The 19310-nt window shown below is 34.9% G+C and overlaps 1 protein-coding gene across 3 annotated transcripts in view; it reads right to left on the bottom strand.

Moving 5' to 3' along the window:
• The window catches only part of SCN7A (sodium voltage-gated channel alpha subunit 7), a 93438-nt gene that overhangs the window by 6769 nt on the left and 67359 nt on the right, over positions 1-19310 (bottom strand). For all 3 annotated transcript variants that reach the window (XM_030917139.1, XM_010365297.2, XM_030917140.1), the window contains 6 exons: positions 17794-17948; positions 11012-11185; positions 8925-9032; positions 4565-4843; positions 1594-1647; positions 1072-1209 (listed from right to left, as the gene is read on the bottom strand). In XM_030917139.1, coding sequence (XP_030772999.1) covers positions 1072-1209; positions 1594-1647; positions 4565-4843; positions 8925-9032; positions 11012-11185; positions 17794-17948 — 908 coding nt within the window. The remainder of the gene's footprint in view (positions 1-1071; positions 1210-1593; positions 1648-4564; positions 4844-8924; positions 9033-11011; positions 11186-17793; positions 17949-19310) is intronic.

Here is a 19310-nt window from a genome sequence, read left to right as displayed (position 1 = left end):
TCCTTTAAGAGAAAAGGTGAAAGTGCTTGACTTAAGGAAAGAAAAAAATATATATATATGCTGAGGCTGCCAAATCTATGGTATGAATGAATCTTCTGTCCATGAAATTGTGAAGAATGAAAAATAAATGTATGCTTGATTTGCTGTTACACTTTAAATTGCAAATGGCCACAGTGCATGATAAGCCTTAGTCATGGAAAAGCCATCTTAACGTGAACAGAAACATGTTTTGATTTATAGCAATCAGGTTAGGTACTACCCTGCAGTTTCAGACATCCACTGGAGGTCTTGGAACAAAGTCCCCTTGGATAAGGAGGGTCTACTGTATCAGATTTTACACATGGCTAAAGTTTGATTACATGGCTGAAGATAAAATTTCAAAATTAAACTATTCTTTCCTGTGACTTTTTTGGAAGGCTTCCCAAAAGAGATTAGGTGCCTGTGTAAAACAACTTCACTTACATGTCTTTTTAGTCATTTGCATTTGTGGAGGCCCTGAAGGAAGTCGCTTTTTAGAAATGGCATGAAACAGTAGTTACTCAATTCCGTCTCTGAACTCTGTCTTTTCGGGTTCAAGCACTCCTACTTAGGCCACCCAATTAGGATTTATGACTCTCTCTACTTCTAGCAGAAAGAACTACTCTGACTTAGAAAGATGTCCATGCTGGCTGACTGTGAAGGCTTTAAATATAACAGTGAGTAAAAGAGTGCTTTTTTTCTGGAACTCTTCACATATTTGTTAAGATAGAAAATTTTACTTACAGTATTTATTTTTCAGTACATCATTATTTTCAAAACACTTGTAATTTTTGCACAGACACTTATAATTTTTAACTTTCAAACTTGACTGTGTAGTACATATTTTGGATTTAAAAGTCAATGTAAAGATGAACATTTTGGCAATGTTCATCAAAGTGCAGGAACATTAATCATGATTTTTTAAGATACATGTCAAATAAAAATGACATTAAGCTGAATCCAAAGCCAATTATTTGAAGCAGGGCATTTATATATTTATGCATATGCCTGATTTCCTCAGACATTGGATAAACAAACAATATTTATACTTATCTTTATTTTATGCTTGTTGAAATTATCAATAATAACACTAATCAGCATACTCAGAGGGAGAAATACTCCAAATACAATAAAGTTGATAAAGTAACAATACATGTAGATGTTGACTTCAAAATGAGGCTGTATATTTACCTAGAAGTTTAAAATAAGCAAATTATTGATACCGGCTTTTTAAAACAAGTTTTATAAAACAATTTATGACAAGAAAACCCAACAATGCTACCTAAGAAACTGTTTTCTTTTTGCTCTTTGGCAAAAGGATATCATTGCTTTGTATGAATGTTAAAGTTCATTTCATTCATTTAACCATTGTTGCAAAATCTGGTAACCTTTCAAATGAGCCTATGGGACCTCAATCATTGTATATAATAACTCTGGAAGAATTTCACTGCCAATGAAATATCCAATCTGAAAAGCGTTTAATTTCTATTCATTATTACTGGTGTCCTGTGCTCAAATTGCAAAAATGACTTTGCTTGTATCCTAACAATGACTTTAAAATGATATTATACTTACAGCAACAGAATCAATTGCTGAATTCATAATAGTGATCCATCCATTAAATGTTGCCTGTAAAAATGACATGCATTTAAAATTTGTGCTTCCTGGCAAATAAAAAGTAAAATCTCAATCTGTTATTAGTGCACTGAAACATTTGACATAGGTTTGCCACACTTCCACATACTGTGTAATTGGGATTCTCAACATTTTCATTATTATATTGTCTGTTAACAGCTATTTCAAGTACTTAGTTTATTTGTAGTTAGTAACAAAATATTTTAAGATAGTATGACTAGAAAAAGATAAATAGGGAAACAAATATATAAATGGTAAATAAATACATGCGGCCATGTGTCATGGTGGCTTGTAGCTGCTATACATTTTCTTTTCTGTGAGAGACATAAGAGGAATTGTTCAACTCTTCACATCTGCTAGATACTGAGTCACTGAGTAGCAGTTCCTCAAAATGCTAAAGAGATAAAAAGTAGCGACTTGGATTGGACCAAATAATTATTACCTGTGATGGTTAATACTGACTGTCAACTTGATTGGATTGAAGGATGCAAAGTATTGATCCTGGGCATGTCTGTGAGGGTGTTGCCAAAGGAGATTAACATTTGAGTCAGTGGGCTAGGAAAGGCAGACCCACCCTTAATCTAGTGGAAACAATCTAATCAGCTGCCAGCAAATATAAAGCAGGCAGGAAAATGTGAAAAGACGAGACTGGCCTAGACTCCCAGCCTATATTTTTCTCCCACGCTGGATGCTTCCTGCCCTCAAACTTGGACTCCAAATTCTTCAGTTTTGAGACTTGGACTGGCTCTCCTTGCTCCTCAAGCTTGCAAACAGCCTGTTGTGGGACCCTGTGATCATTGATCATGTAAGTTAATACTTAATAAACTCCCCTTTTTATATATATATGTGTGTGTGTACATATATATATTCACATATATATCCTATATATACATATATATCATATATATATATATATATATATATATATATATATATATGAAGGAAGTGGAGAAGCAAGTAAATTTAACAGAGGAAATACAGATACTGGCCCAAACTATTTTTACCACCACTGATCAAGTTATGGGGTAATGTATTAGTCAGGGTTCCCTAGAGGGACAGAACTAATGGGATATATATATATATATATATATATTCACACACACACACAAAATATATATAGAATATATATTATTATATGGGATAATATATAATATATAATGGGATAAATAATATATGGGATATATAATATATATTATATTGGATAATATATAATAGGATATGTATTATATATATATATAATAAGATATATATATCCTATTAGTTCTATCCCTCTAGGGAAACCCTGACTAATACACTACCCTATAACCTGATCAGTGGTGGTAAAAATAGTGTGGGCCAGCATCTGTATTTCCTCTGTTAAATTTACTTGCATCTCCACTTCCTTCATCCAATGGGGCAGGGACCATATTTAACTTTTGTCTCCTTTTTTTTTTTTTTTTTTTGACAGAGTGTCTTACTTTGTCACCAGGTTGGAGTGCAGTGGCATGATCTTGGCTCACTGCAAACTCCACCTGCCAGGTTCAAGCGATTCTCCTGCCTCAGCCTCCCAAGTAGCTGGGACCACAGGCGTGCGCCACCACACCAGCTAAGTTTTGTATTTTTAGCAGAGATGGGGTTTCACCATGTTGGCTAGGATGTCTTGATCTCTTGACTCATGATCTGCCCACCTCGGCCTCCCAAAGTGCTGGGATTACAGGCATGAGCCACCGCGTCTGGCCTGTCTCTTTAAATTAGCCTAGTGTTGTATGTTGCAGGAAGTCAGGGACCTCGAATGTAGGGACCGGCTGGAGTCACGGTAGAGGAACATAAATTGTGAAGATTTCGTTTTAATATGGACATTTATCAGTTCCCAAATTAATACTTTTATAATTTCTTACGCCTGTCTTACTTTAATCTCTTAATCCTGTTATCTTCGTAAGCTGAGGATGTACATCTCACTGGTACCTCAGGACCACTGTGATAATTGTGTTAACTGTACAAATTGATTGTAAAACATATGTGTTTGAACAATATGAAATCAGTGCACCTTGAAAAAGAACAGAATAACAGCGAGTTTTATGGAACAAGGGAAGACAACCATAAGGTCTCACTGCCTGCTGGGTTGGGCAAAAAGAGCCATATTTTTCTTCTTGCAGACAGCCTATAAACGGATGTGTAAGTAGGGAAGATACCACTAAATTCTTTTCCTAGTAAGGAATATTGATATTAATACTCTGGGAAAGGAATTCATTCCTGCGGGTAGGTCTATAAACAGCCACTCTGGGAATGTCTGTCCTATGCAGTTGAGATAAGGACTGAGCTAAGCCCTGGTCTCCTGCAGTACCCTCAGGCTTACTAGGATTGGGAAACTCCATCCTGGTAAATTTTTGGTCAGACAGATTCTCTGCTCTTGAACCCTGTTTTCTGTTAAGATGTTTATCAAGACAATATGTGCATCGCTGAACATATAGACCCTCATCAGGAGTTCTGATTTTGTCCTTGTCCTGTTTCCTCAGAATCATGTGATCTTTGTTCCGCTTTTTGCCCCTTGAAGCATGGGACCTACTCCCTGTTTGTACACCCCCTCCCCTTTTGAAATCCTTAATAAAAACATGCTGGTTTTAAGGCTCAGGTGGGCACCATGGTCCTACCAATATGTGATGTCAATCCCGGTGGCCCAGCTGTAAAATTCCTCTCTTTGTACTCTTTTTCTTTATTTCTCAGCCAGCTGACATGGAAAATAGAAGGAACCTACATTGAAATACTGGGGGCGGGTTCCCCTGATAGTTGTATGTCCCATTACATTTATCTACTAATAATCACTAAAATATTTTATAACGAAATGTATTAATCACCCACATTTTGCCCTTTGCATTCAACCTACAATATGGATGATATATAATTAATAAGGAAAAGTCAAAAGTGTACTTACTACTTGAAGCAGAGAAAGGAAACCATTTCCAACATTATCAAAGTTCATTTTTGCATTTTCCCATGGCATGGATTCATTAAACAGAAGGCTTTCACACTGACTCTTATTCATGACTTCAGATGAAGGAAACCTTTCTCCACTTGTTGGGTCAATGCATTCATAGAATCTGCCAGCAAATAAGTCTACTCCCATGATACTAAAAATCAGCCAGATCATCAGGCAGACAAGAAACACATTCAAAGTAGGTAAGGTTGTTTTGATCAAAGCTCTCACAACCACCTGGCATATATAAAAAATGTAAACTTTAGATAGGAAATCTGAAACTGTTTTAGTTTTTGATCAGTTTGAAAAATACTAATTGATATAATGACATATTTTTTAAAAACCTTAAAAGGCTGTATCTAAAGATTTAACAGCCCACTTACTCGTACTGGAATAACCTAAATAGCAATTCAATTTTTATTTAGAAAATACAATCAAATTGGGCCAGGCATGGTGGCTCATGCCTGTAATCCCAGCACTTTGAGAGGCCGAAGCGGGTGGATCACCAGGTCAGGAGATCGAGACCATCCTGGCTAACATGGTGAAACCCCTTCTCTACTTAAAATACAAAAAATTAGCCGGGCGTGGTGGTGGGTGCCTATAGTCCTAGTTACTTGGAAGGCTGAGGCAGGAGAATCTCTTGAACCCAGGAGGCGGAGCTTGCAGTGAGCAGAGAGAGCACCACTGAACTCCAGCCTGGGCGACAGAGCCAGACTCCATCCAAAAAAAAAAAAGAAAATACATTCAAATCTAGATATTCTTAAAATGTTTGTACTAAAAAATCATTAAATGACAATAGAGCTGATTAGTACAAATACTAGTAAAAATAATTATTTTGCTGACTCAATGTGTGTGTGTGTGTGTGTGTGTGTATGCTTATTGATTTCCTGTATTGTGCCAGAAATGATCATTCAAGATAATTGAACCCATGTGTATGTATGAGGTTATCTTAATATATATATATTATATATTTTAAGTGAAATAGAATATGTGAAAGAGTAGTCAGAGGAATCAGAAGACCAATAGATTGTACTGTCAATGAAGCCATGGGAAGAGATTGCTTCAGGAAACTAAATGGGTTGCTGTACTTCACAAAGATTCAATCATCACTGAACCATTTGGTGTCACTGGTGAATCACTCCAGAGTAGGAAGCTTGGGAGATGAATCCACCACCTAAACTTGAATACCAGCAATAATCTATAATCACTGTCATTATTTCCTCAACTGACCCCACTCTTTAAAATTCAAATCAGAATTGTATTCTTATTACTCCACTGAAGCTGCTAAGGCAAATGCAAATCAGTTGCTATATCTAATATAATAATATGTTTTACTATTTCCACTACTTATTTTTCTCTTAGCTTCTTTTTGTTTTTGTGTGTGTGTGCGTGTGTGTTTGTTTGTTTGTTTTTAGTAGAGATAGGGTTTCACCATGTTGGTCAGGCTGGTCTTGAACTCCTGACCTCAGGTGATCCACCCACCTTGGCCTCCCAAAGTGACGGGATTACAGGCGTGAACCACTGTGCCCGGCCTCTCTTTATTTTATACTTTTGCTTTCCCTTTCCTGACCTTCTTTCACTTTCTTCCTGAGGCACCATTGATTCGTTTTCTACCATTCTAACCTTTCCTTCCTTCAGTCATTACTAGATACTAATCCTTTTGCCTGCATATTCTTGCTGATATTCCATAGTTGTCTGTCTTTGAATTAATATTTTGGCTTTTAACTATGATTTCAGTAACACTTTTATTTCTAAAACTAGATCTTTTGTTAATACTTTTAAATATTTTGAAAGGTCCATTAATGGTTCTGCTAAAGAAAAATGCTATGTCTTTTAGAAAATCCACATATAGCGAATAAAAAGAGTGGATATAGTTGACACATATATTTGAAAAGTAGACAGCACCTAAGATCTTAAACTTATTAAATACATAAATCATTAATTTTATAAGCATGTGGCTTCCTAATATACTCAATGATATATCTTCAGCGATAATTTACAGAACTTCCAGAGGTTGAGATGAGGCTTCAGGTCTGAACCCGACTTTGCTCTAAGCCTGGCTACTGTTTTCCTGGCCTTGAATTGTCCACAGCCATTGTCTCATTGCCATTCTAATGAATGTACAGCATTAAATAGTACAGGGCCTAATTTCTGAAAGAGTCAGTTTCCCTGGCAAATCTCTTCCTGCTTTTCTCTAAATTGGGGCAGACAACTTGCTGATTGTGTTACTTTTTTTTCCTCCCTATATGTCTAAACTTATTAGGAAAAAGAACTGGTATTATCTCGTTTTTCAAAAATAAAAAAGAGTTTGTTTATTTTAGTTACATACTTACTTAGGGGTGTGTGTGTGTGTGTGTGTGTGTGTGTGTGTGTGTATTTTGAGTAAATAGGCCCTCTGTAGTTTACATGTTACAATATTCTATAATGTTTTCCTATCACTGAACAGTATTTATACTGGAAAGGTGGCTGTCTTTTTTTTTTTTTTTTTTTTTTTTTTTTTTTTCTGAGACAGTCTCTGTCACTCAGTCTGGAGTGCAGTGGAGCAATGTCGGCTCACTGCAGCCTTGACCTCCCAGGCTCAGGTGATCCTCTCACTTCATCTCACCTCAGCATCTCAAGTAGCTGGGACTACAGGTGCACACACCACACCTGGCTATTTTGTATTTTTTGTAGAGACAGGGTCTCACTGTGTTACCCGGGCTGGTCTCAAACTCCTGAGCTCAAGCGATCTGTTCGTCTTGGTCTCCCAAACTGCTAGGATTACAGGTGTAAGCCACCGTGCCCAGGCTGTTTTGTCATTTTAACTTCAATCTTATCGAACCATTCAACCACCTTATTTTCAGCTTATTTTCCACCTTATTTTGGTTTAAAAGCACTGGGGAATATCACCACCTTGTGGATCTTCATGATATGGTTAATGAAGTCTGTTTCTTAAGATATTATATGTTACAATTACTATGTTAGATTTTTTGTTTCTGAGGTGTAGAATTGGGATTTTGTCACATTTGGAATTTTTATGTATTTACCACATAATCAAAATATTAATTTCCCAACACAAATAAATCAAATGTATTTAACAAACAGATCAGGCCTAAGCACTATTATTATGAGTCAATGACACATTTGTATGAATTACAAGAATATTATCATGAATCATGGACTAAGTATATATATACAAATATAATTAATGTACTTAAGTACTTTATACAATCATATAAAAGTGAAATTATTAAAATTTCTGAAATTATTTTTTAAATAAAATACATATTTTTAATTACTTATATTTCTGTTTGTATGTATAATAATCACTCAAATTTTGAGAGAAAAATAAACATTCGCTTTTTACCAAGTGGAAAGAGCTTAAGTGTTATGGTTTCTTAATCAATAACAGTTTAAATGTAATATATAATGTATAAATTACAGAGATAAAGGTTAAACGTTAATAATTTTCTCACTAGGTTCTACCATAGCAATGAATATGTGATATGAGGTAGTAAAGTGGCAGACTGGTATAAAAAAATCTATGTAAATAAAAATGCAAACACACATAAATGTATTATAAAATAAAATAAAAGGTACATTTCAATGTGTTCTGTCATTTCTATATACAATGGGTCACTGTATAGCTACATACTTATACTACTTGTGGTGGTCAGAGACTCCATTTTTTTTCTATTAGGTCCAGCATTATGCGATTTCCATTTCAGGTACAAAAGATTGAACACTGGCCATTTTATAATATTCAATCTATTTTCTTTACATTGTTCAGACACTGTCCATTTTATAATATTCAATCTATTTTCTTTACATTGTTCAGAAGAGGTTTTAACATGTGAGTGATGAAGACAGGACATCGCTTGTGATTGTGACATTAAAAAAATTAAATTTATCTTAAAATTCAAACTTTTCTTTCATTCAGTGAGTAACCACTTAGGGTATACAATGTTTGTATAATTTTAAAGTTTGTTAACTAATCCAAGTTCCATTTTCTAACAATTGTATTTTAAAAATGGAGACAATTTCATTAATATGCATATGTATATGGGGTAGAAATATACTTTAAAACTATATTTTCTCTCTCAAATACTAGTTTCTTTTACTTGTCCGTATTGGTTTTTATACTTTATGAGGAATAAGAACGTAGAATCTTAATAAACGTACCTATTCCTCTCTGTTTCTAAGCAATGAAATGTAAGATTTTTGTTGTATTAATACTGTTAAAGGTACAAATGAGAAGAAAACAAAGCTTCCCAATTTGTGCAAATTTAGTAATTACAAATAAAAATCTGTAGATATAGCTTAGAAACTTATCTCTTACCTTCATTCTTTCAAATTGAGATAGAACTCTGAGGGGCCGAAGGAATTTCATGGAAATAAGTGGTTTTAGTTCTTCCCGAGTTTTGCCTATTAAGCTAAGACAAAACACCTATATATTTTTTTTAAAAAAAGTGAATAGGATTCCATATTAATCAATATAACATGTAAAATAAAATAAACTTTGCATTTATTACAACAGATATATACAGCAAAAACTTACCAGTAAATTTGTGAATTATTTTTACATATATTTCAAAATACATTAATAATTACTTACAGAAAGTTATAAGAAAATCATTTAGTGTTAAAATCACTTTAAAAAGATAAAACTACATTATTTTTTGGTAATAAGGAATGTATTTTAGTGAGATAAATAAAAGTTATATATTGTATACTCTTTATGATCAACGATTTATAGTGACATCTGTTTTCAGTTTGAAATTAGATTAAGAATCAGTTTCATAATTACTTGTAAGACAGTAATCGTATGCAGATATTCATTAAAACAAAATAAGAAATATATTTACAAATGCATTCATATACAAATATGGTTAAGAAAATATACAAGATAGGCTTTCAGAGGATAAGAATCAAAGAAGATACGAATATTGTTAAGTCAAAAGTACACATATTACAAAAAGTATAATCAGATACAAAGGTAAATTTTAAAAGTAAATATAGTCAAGGTTAATAAATGTTCATAAATACTGACTAAGGTGGTAAAGCTAAGATTAACTTTTATTATATTTTCAGATATTTCTATATTTTCAAGTCAACATTATGAAAATTTTCTTGTTTTTACCCTTTACTAAAGAGACAGCCTTGAAGTAGGCTTTGAACTTTGGATATTATTTTCATAAGCATGAAGGAATCTGGACACAGAACAATGACTAGGAAACAAGAAGGTGGGTCGCAGGCATAGTATGGTTTGGCTAGAGCAAAAGGCTAATTTGAAAGAGCAAACTTAGGAAAGAGAGGTCAGCTATTTTAAATCATTAATTGTAGGTTGAGGAGCTTCTATCATTATTTATAGAATAGAGAGCCATTCATTCATTCAACAAAAACACGGAGAACCTTCTAATATGACAGAAATTGTTCTAGGCACAGGACTTAAAGGAGGGAAGAAAACTAAGAAAAAATTGTACCCTAATGGAACTTATATGTTAGTGGGAGAAAACAGACAATAAACAAAATAAATGAACAAATGATACAATATTAATAAGGGGTATGGAGATGAAGGAAGCAGACAAAGAGAAAGGGAGCATTGGAGTGGTTGCAGTTTAAATAGTGTTGTAAGGAAAGACCTTCAAAGGTTTCATTTTGGCTAAGGCATCAATGCCAGCCAAGGTTCCAGTTGGAGGAAAAATAAGTACACAGGCACTAAGAAGAAAATAATCTTGGCATATTTGAAGTGCTCCATGAAAGTTGGTGCTGGTGGATCAGTAAATAGACTTGGACAGGGGAAAGGGAGCATAACAGGGAATATGTTTGGATTACACAGATACTTGTAGAGCATTGATTGCAAAGATTGTTGATTTTACCCTGAATGAGATGGGTGTTTATCATAAGGTTTCGAGAGAAGTGACATGAGCTGACTTCCATTTCACCACAGTTACTCTGGTTGCTATGTGGAAAACAGAATGAAGGTGTGCAGGGCAGAAGCAAGGACACCACTTTGGAATCTATTGTAGAGATCTAAGTGAGAAATTTGGGGAGCTTGGATCAGCCCCACACTTGTGAACATCATAAGTAGTCTAATTGTGATATATGATTTAAGAGTTAAGACAACAAAAGAAAGACTTTAGGGTGCTGATATCATCAAGATATTATGTAACAAACTTACATGGTTAGCAGTAAATTCAAGGTGATTATTATAATAATCCAGGAATAAAGTGCTGAGCTTTTAAAATTTTGGAATGAGAAGAAAATGATAGATGTTAAATATTATAAACTAAGAAAGGTGTCGTATACCAATAATGTAGATGGAGAGGGAAAGGAAAGATATAATAAACTGACAGGAAGTGAGAGTAAGACTGAGGAAGAAAAAGTAAATCAAATAGTCTTTTAAATTTTCTTTGAAATACATACAATAACAACCACGAAGTCCAGCCTGTACCAGCCATTAGAGAAATAGGCTTTAAAACCATATGCCATCCATTTTAGAAGCATTTCCAGAATGAAGATGTAAGTGAAGATCATGTCAGCATATTCTAATAAAATTTTAATTGTCTTTCTCTGATCAATATATATATCTTCAAAAGCCTGTGGGTAAAAAAAAAAATATAAGGATTAGGTGTAGAGGTAATTTCTAAAAACTCTTTTGACATAGAAGGGAACAAAATTTCATATCTAATAGGCATATGGTGAGCACTGTCAGAGGTTGTAGACCCCAGGGCTGGTTCACTATGCTTGTATTTATTGACACAATCCAGAAGTATTATTATTTGACCCCATGCCTATGACAGACATCATTAATTGATTCCAGAACTAGTTCTTATATTGGCTGAACCTAGCTTCATAACTGTTTTAAATAGCAATCCAAAAATCCCCTCCAAAATCAGTTAATCAAACTTAAGAGATAAAACTTTAGTCACATCTGACATGAATCTTATCTGTAATTCCAGGTAGCAATTCACAGATATATGCCACTTACTCATAGAGAAACAGATATGTTTTTAAAATGTCTTTAGAAATCCATAAGGCTATCAGGTAAACCAGTTGAAATACTGAAGATTAATTAAAACTATAATTGTTTCTCCAAAGCTTCTCAGTTTTAATGTCAACCTTAATTTGACTATGGAATATGTAAAGTCTGATCATGTCATTGAAAGCAATTTCATAAATATTTTAGCACTGAAAACAGGCAGGCAGACTTTCAATATCAATACACGTAAAAGGACAAAAAGTAAGCAAAGATTAAAATAGTCCCGTATAAAGAATGATGTGATTCCTTTTTTTTTTTTTTAATTATACTTTAAGTTCTAGGGTACATATGCACAACGTGCAGGTTTGTTACATATGTATACATGTGCCATGTTGGTGTGCTGCACCCATTAACTCGTCATTTACATTAGGTATATCTCCTAATCAAGTGGGCTTCATCCCTGGGAGCAAGGATGGTTCAACATATGTAAACCAATAAACGTAATCCTGCATATAAACAGAACCAAAGACAAGAACCACATGATTATCTCAATAGATGCAGAAAAGGCCTTTGACAAAATTCAACAGCTCTTCATGCTAAAAACTCTCAATAAACTAGCTATTGATGGAACATATCTCAAAATAATAAGAGCTATTTATGACAAACCCACAGCCAATATCATACTGAATGGGCAAAAACTGGAAGCATTCCCTTTGAAAACTGGCACAAGACAGGGATGCCCTCTCTCACCACTCCTATTCAACATAGTGTTGGAAGTTCTGGCTAGGGCCAGAAAGAGGCAAGAGAAAGAGAAATCAAGGGTATTCAGTTAGGAAAAGAAGAAGTCAAATTGTCCCTGTTTGCAGATGACATGATTGTATATTTAGAAAACCCCATCATCGTAGCCCAAAATCTCTTTAAGCTAATAAACAACTTCAGTAAAGTCTCAGGATACAAAATCAATGGGCAAAAATCACAAGCATTCTTATATACCAGTAACAGACAGAGAGCCAAATCACGAATGAACTCCCATTCACAATAGCTTCAAAGAGAATAAAATACCTAGGAATCCAACTTACAAGGGATGTAAAGGACCTCTTCAAGGAAAACTACAAACCACTGCTCAGTGAAATAAAAGAGGACACAAACAAATGGAAGAACATACCATGCTCATGGATAGGAAGAATCAATATTGTGAAAATGGACATACTGCCCAAGGTAATTTATAGATTCAATGCCATTCCCATTAAGCTACCAATGACTTTCTTCACAGAATTGGAAAAAACTGCTTTAAAGTTCATATGGAACCAAAAAAGAGCCTGCATTGCCAAGACAATCCTAAGTCAAAAGAACAAAGCTGGAGGCATCACGCTACCTGACTTCAAACTATACTACAAGGCTACAGTAACCAAAACAGCATGGTGCTGGTACCAAAACAGAGATATAGACCAATGGAACAGAACAGAGTCCTCAGAAATAATACCACACAACTACAGCCATCTGATCTTTGACAAACCTGACAAAAACAAGAAAGGGGGAAAGGATTCCCTATTTAATAAATGGTGCTGGGAAAATTGGCTAGCCATAAGTAGAAAGCTGAAACTGGATCCTTTCCTTACTCCTTATACGAAAATTAATTCAAGATGGATTAGAGACTTAAATGTTAGACCTAAAACCATAAAAATCTTAGAAGAAAACCTAGGTAATACCATTCAGGACATAGGCATGGGCAAGGACTTCATGTCTAAAACACCAAAAGCAATGGCAACAAAAGCCAAAATTGACAAATGGGATCTAATTAAAGTAAAGAGCTTCTGTACAGCAAAAGAAACTACCATCAGAGTGAACAGGCAACCTACAGAATGGGAGAAAATCTTTGCAATCTACTCATCTGACAAAGGGCTAATATCCACAACCTATAAAGAACCTAATCAATTTTACAAGAAAAAAACAAACAACTCCATCAAAAAGTGGGCAAAGGATATGAACAGACACTTCTCAAAAGAAGACATTCATACAGCCAACAGACACATGAAAAAATGCTCATCATCACTGGCCATCAGAGAAATGCAAATCAAAACCACAATGAGATACCATCTCACACCAGTTAGAATGGCAATCATTAAAAAATCAGGAAACAATAGGTGCTGGAGAGGATGTGGAGAAATAGGAACACTTTTACGCTGTTGGTGGGACTGTAAACTAGTTCAACCATTGTGGAAAACAGTGTGGCGATTCCTCAAGGATCTGGAACTAGAAATACCATTTGACCCAGCCATACATTACTGGGGATATACCCAAAGGATTATAAGTCATGCTGCTATAAAGACACATGCACACGTATGTTTATTGTGGCACTATTCACAATAGCAAAGACTTGGAATCAACCCAAATGTCCACCGGTGACAGCCTGGATTAAGAAAATGTGGCACATATACACCATGGAATACTATGCAGCCATAAAAAAAGGATGAGTTCGTGTCCTTTGTAGGGACATGGATGTAGCTGGAAACCATCATTCTCAGCAAACTATCGCAAGAACAGAAAACCAAATACCGCATGTTCTCATTCATAGGTGGGAACTGAACAATGAGATCACTTGGACACAGGAAGGGGAGCATCACACACAGGGATAGCATTAGGAATGATCTGATTCTTGAAACGTACTGTTAAATGGAAGTAAATACAAAATAACAATAGATTTTATGACTTTTAATTGAACCAATTGTGGTGTAAATGAGTCCATAAAGATTATAAATACAAAGCTCTTAAAAATTTTTATTTTGTTACATGTATTTATTTATTATTCAATTATTCAGGTACATAATGTGAAATATAATAAAAAGATGTACAAAAGCCTCCACTTCAATTAGCATGGGTAGAGTAGATTTCACCAGACCAATGATCCTACTGTAAAGAACCAGAAAAACAGTACAAAGTTTTAAAAGCATTTGTTTTTAAAGGCATCACAGAGCTGCTGTATCAATAAAGAGCAGATGAGCCCTAATTGTAGAAAGGAGAAGGTCAAGAATATGTTCAGAACAAAAAGATTTAACATGTGAATTCTAATAAAAAGAAAGCTAGTATCAAATTAGGCAAGATACATAACTTAGGATAGTTCATAATAATAGAGGGATCAATACTACAAGTGTACATCTGTATGTCCAAAACAATGGGTCATCAAAACATATAAAGCAAAACTGATGACACTAAAAGAAGGTTTAAAAACAAAAGCAATCATAGTGGGATAATTTAACACATTATATCTATAGCTAACCAAAGAAAAACATCTTTGCTATATCACTAAGGCTCCCACTGTAGATGGGAACAATGGTAATAACAAACTATAATTGCACCCAGCTACACCATGACACACGCTTTTCAAGTACATGTTGAACACTGTCGTAGATGGTGGAGTTGCCTACAAAGAACTCCTTTACTGGCATATCTAACTATTTCACAGCAACCGAGTGTTGCTTGATAACACACAACTAAAGCCCTCTCTGGAGAATTGCCTCTGCTATACGAGAGCCACCCCACCTGAGAGGCAATCTTTCCACTCCTAGAGGGACCCAGCACAACCAATGGCTGAGTGGAATAGAGATATAAATGCCAGCTCCCTTGAGTCACTCAAGGTGAAATTGTGTGGTGCAGTTTGGGCTCCAGAGCCTCCCTACAAGATCAAGCTGAAATGAATCTTTCTTGAGGATTATGAAGAGGCCTACAATAGGGTAGGTGTCTTTTAAAAACTCTCCTTAAGATCTACCTCTACCTCCTCTCCTGGCCACCTGATGTATAAATAGAGTCAACTCTCTTCATTCAGTGGCCTGGGAAGTACCAAGATTGCTAAGGAAGGAGAAGGATTATGTACCAGAAAACCTGGTACCTATGCAGGTCCTAGAAACATGTACTAGTAGGAAATGGAGGAGCTTTCCTGGGAGTGGATCCACAGAGGGCTGCATATTAGTTTCCTGTTGTGACTGTAACAGATTACCACAAATTTAGTGGCTTAAAAACAACACAACTCTATATACTTTCATTCTTGACATCAGAAATCACTGAGCTAAAATCGAGGTGATGAGAAGGCTAGTTCCTTTTGGTGGCTGAGGGGTCTCAGTTCCTTCCTTTTTCAGCTTCTAGTGACTGCTTATACATTCTTCTGTCTTCAAAGGATGACACCCCAATCTCCGCTTCTATCCTCACATCACCTTCTTTTCTGACTCAACTTCTACAGAAACTCTTTTGCAGGAACCATTGTGATTATATTAGGCTCATCTAGAAAATTCAGGATAATCTCCTTGTCTCAAGATTTTTAACTTGATCAGATCTGCGAAGACCCTTTTGCCATATAAGTTAACATTCAAAGGTTCTGGGGATTATGTCATGGACATATTTGAGGACCATTAATCAGCCTACCACAGGCTGGATCAAAGGGGATAGAATATGAAGCTGGATAAAGGGAAGAATGTGTTGGTATGGGGGTCACAGTTAACTCCAGCACCACAGGAATTAACATCATATTGATTCATTATATTGATGATATCATGTTAATTAGACTGATGAACAAGAAATGGTAAGTTCTCTAGATACTTTAGAGAGACATATGTGCCTCCTACTTCAAGAAAGAGATACAATGCCTGATAGGTCTCTTTAGGATTTGAAAGCAAAATTTCACACTTGCGAATATTGATCCAAAGATGCATTATCAGGTGATGCAGAAGATTGCTATTTTTCAGTAGAATCTGATGCAACAAAAGATACTAAAATAGGTTGACTATATTCTAAGCAGCCTTTCCATTTGAGCCATATGAAGATCCATGATGCTAGCAGAATCTGTGATGGAGAAAGGCATAGTATGGAGTATCTGACAATTCCACTAGAGGGTATTTGTGTTTCCCATTCTCTCAACCTTAGGATAGGTGGATTCTGGGGTCTTTGCTCCCAGAAAGAGCATTAGGGGACATACTATGTCTCCTTCTAAAACTCAAGCTTAGATGTCATTTGCTCAATTTTTGATTTATTGTACCAGTCAACTAGTAAGAAAGAAGTTACCATACCAGCAAGGATAATTGACCCTGATCATTATGAGGAAGTGAGATGCTGTAACAAAGTAAGAGGAAGAAGAAATACAAAAGTAACACACAATTTGAATCTATTTTTAATAAGTCTGAAATGGATAAAACTAATCTATGGCAGTTGAACTCCACATGCTGGCTACCCTTGTGGAATAGGGAAGTAACTGAGGGGTAAGAGTGTCGTTCTGGCATCCTGGTAATGTTCTGTTTCTCAATCTAAGTCTGGAGAGAATGTGGAGAAATAGGAACACTTTTACACTATTGGCGGGACTGTAAACTAGTTCAACCATTGTGGAAGACAGTGTGGCGATTCCTCAAGGATCTAGAACTAGAAATACCATTTGACCCAGCTATCCCATTACTGGGTATGTACCCAAAGGATTAGAAATCATGCTGCTATAAAGACACATGCACACGTATGTTTATCGCGGCACTATTCTAGACCATTCTTTTCACTTATTACTCTCTCTTGATGAATTGTAGTGTAAATATGTAGATAGCTTCTGAATTTTTAAAATAGCTGCACAGAGTTCCATCGGATGGTTTTTTGTAGTATAAAGTCAGCTATTACAGACCTTCTTTTCTAACCCTTTGCTATTATTACAAAACATTCTTCAGTGAATTACCTTGTAGAACCATTTAATGTGCAGATATTTGTAGAATGTTTTTTAGAATTTATATTCTGGCTGCAGAATTAAGATTGTAGGGTCAAATACATTTGTAGTTCACAGATCCTTTAAAGCATATGCAATAGTTCCCTTTCCTTTGATAGGTACCAAAGTACAAGCATATTATAGCAGTTTTGTATGTGCAAATCACTAAAATGTTTCACACATGAAACTTCATTAAAATCAGAAGAATCTGGTATCTATTCACATTCCATTTTCCCACTGTCATTCATATATTTTGAAATTCAATATTGCAAAATAATATATTAAAAATCAATATTAAATTTAATATTGAGTAATATATAAACTTTCTAAGAAAATATTTAGATTTTAAAACTAAAATCACAGAATATGAAATTTGGTGCTATTTGGTGCTATACTAAATATCCTTGGAAATGTAATCCTGGTTTTGACTTTCTAAATTAACAGAATCATGATACATTTGTCCCCAGCAAAGTATCAAACACCTGGCTGCTCACTTACCAGAGTACCGGCGCTGAGCAGAGTAACAAGGCCAATAAAACACTTAAACCAATTGTTCTCTACAATCTTGCAGCAGGTTTTCCTGATGTTCTGCCAGATTTTTCCTTTCTTGGATGCTCCACTGTTTTGACCAAGTGATGATCCGCGTCCACAACCTGTTAAGATTGGAATTGGTAAGAACAACAATCTAGAAAACTCATGAAAAAGTAAACACCTGAAACTTTCTACTACGTGCCACAGCAATTATTTATTTACAAATTCTAGTCCAGGTTGTCTCTGATTTACAAACATTTAATTTTTACCCATGGTGTAGTGACCACTGTAATCACTGACCAGAAAAAGGAAAACTGAACTTAGGAGTTTGGTATTAATGAGAGGAAAGGCATTGTGAAAGGCAGAAATGACCTAGAACATCTTGTCACTCTGCAAAACAGTCTGAGGGTAGATATTCACTAATACTGCAAAATAAAATACACACAGATATTTCACTTCTGAAAGTTACATTTTGATATAATGCCTGAAAATTTACTCTTTGAAGATTCACATGGCATAACATGCATTCCTGTTTAAAAATGTAAACACTTATGAGATATTAAGAGGTATAAAATTAGTTAAATCAAATTAATTGCTTTGATTCCAGTTCTTATGTGGCATGGAAATGGGAATTTTTATTGAGACTATTATGGAAGTAACATGGACTGTGGAGTACTTTGTGGGCATAGTACATGTGTACGGGACTGCACTCTATGCTTTGGCCAAAAGGGTTGGCAAAATGGAAACCTGAGGCTGGAGAAGAGGTTGATATACAGGTGACAAAACGAAGAAATGGAGGTATGTGGAGTTTAAAGCCAAAACATTTTATTTTAGAATTTTGTCTTGTGTTAAATAATACTATGAGTAGTATTGTGGCAGTGGAATATTATTGATAATGGTGATTCCAAAACACATTTTTCATGCTGTAAGTAATATTCCGTAAAAATAAATAATGTTCATATTTGATTTTTTACTGGTAGCTATACCACTGTGTGCTTTAGAACAGGGCACAATTTAGGAGTAAAACAGAAAATCGGTATAGTTAAAGCAGCACTGAAATGTGTGTGTATACATATACACATGCACACATATACCTATATATGTTGAAGTCAAATGAAGTGTGCTTAGATCTCATGAAATAGAGCCAATATTTAAGTTACTCATATAAAAACAGCCTATAACTGTCAGAGGAAAACAAATGGTAATGGTGACATTTATATATTTAACATGAATATTAAGAAATGTATAAAGATTCAGTCAATTGACACACTGGATATGGAACATATACATATATTTTTGATATTTGAAAATTTTATTAAACTTGTACCTACATGTTGGTCTGTTTTAACAATGCATAATGATATTCTAGTTTAATAAATATTCAAAGAACAATTAAACTTCAAGTTTAAAGATATTTTTCAATAAAATATTCAATGAAAATATTCATATTCATTTTACATATACACTAAAATGTGTACTTACCA

This window comes from Rhinopithecus roxellana, chromosome 14, assembly GCF_007565055.1.
Source record: "Rhinopithecus roxellana isolate Shanxi Qingling chromosome 14, ASM756505v1, whole genome shotgun sequence".
In the NCBI taxonomy this organism is placed as follows: Eukaryota; Metazoa; Chordata; class Mammalia; order Primates; family Cercopithecidae; genus Rhinopithecus; species Rhinopithecus roxellana.
Note: the sequence above shows the minus strand (reverse complement) of the source record. Positions and strands in the feature narration are given on the sequence as shown.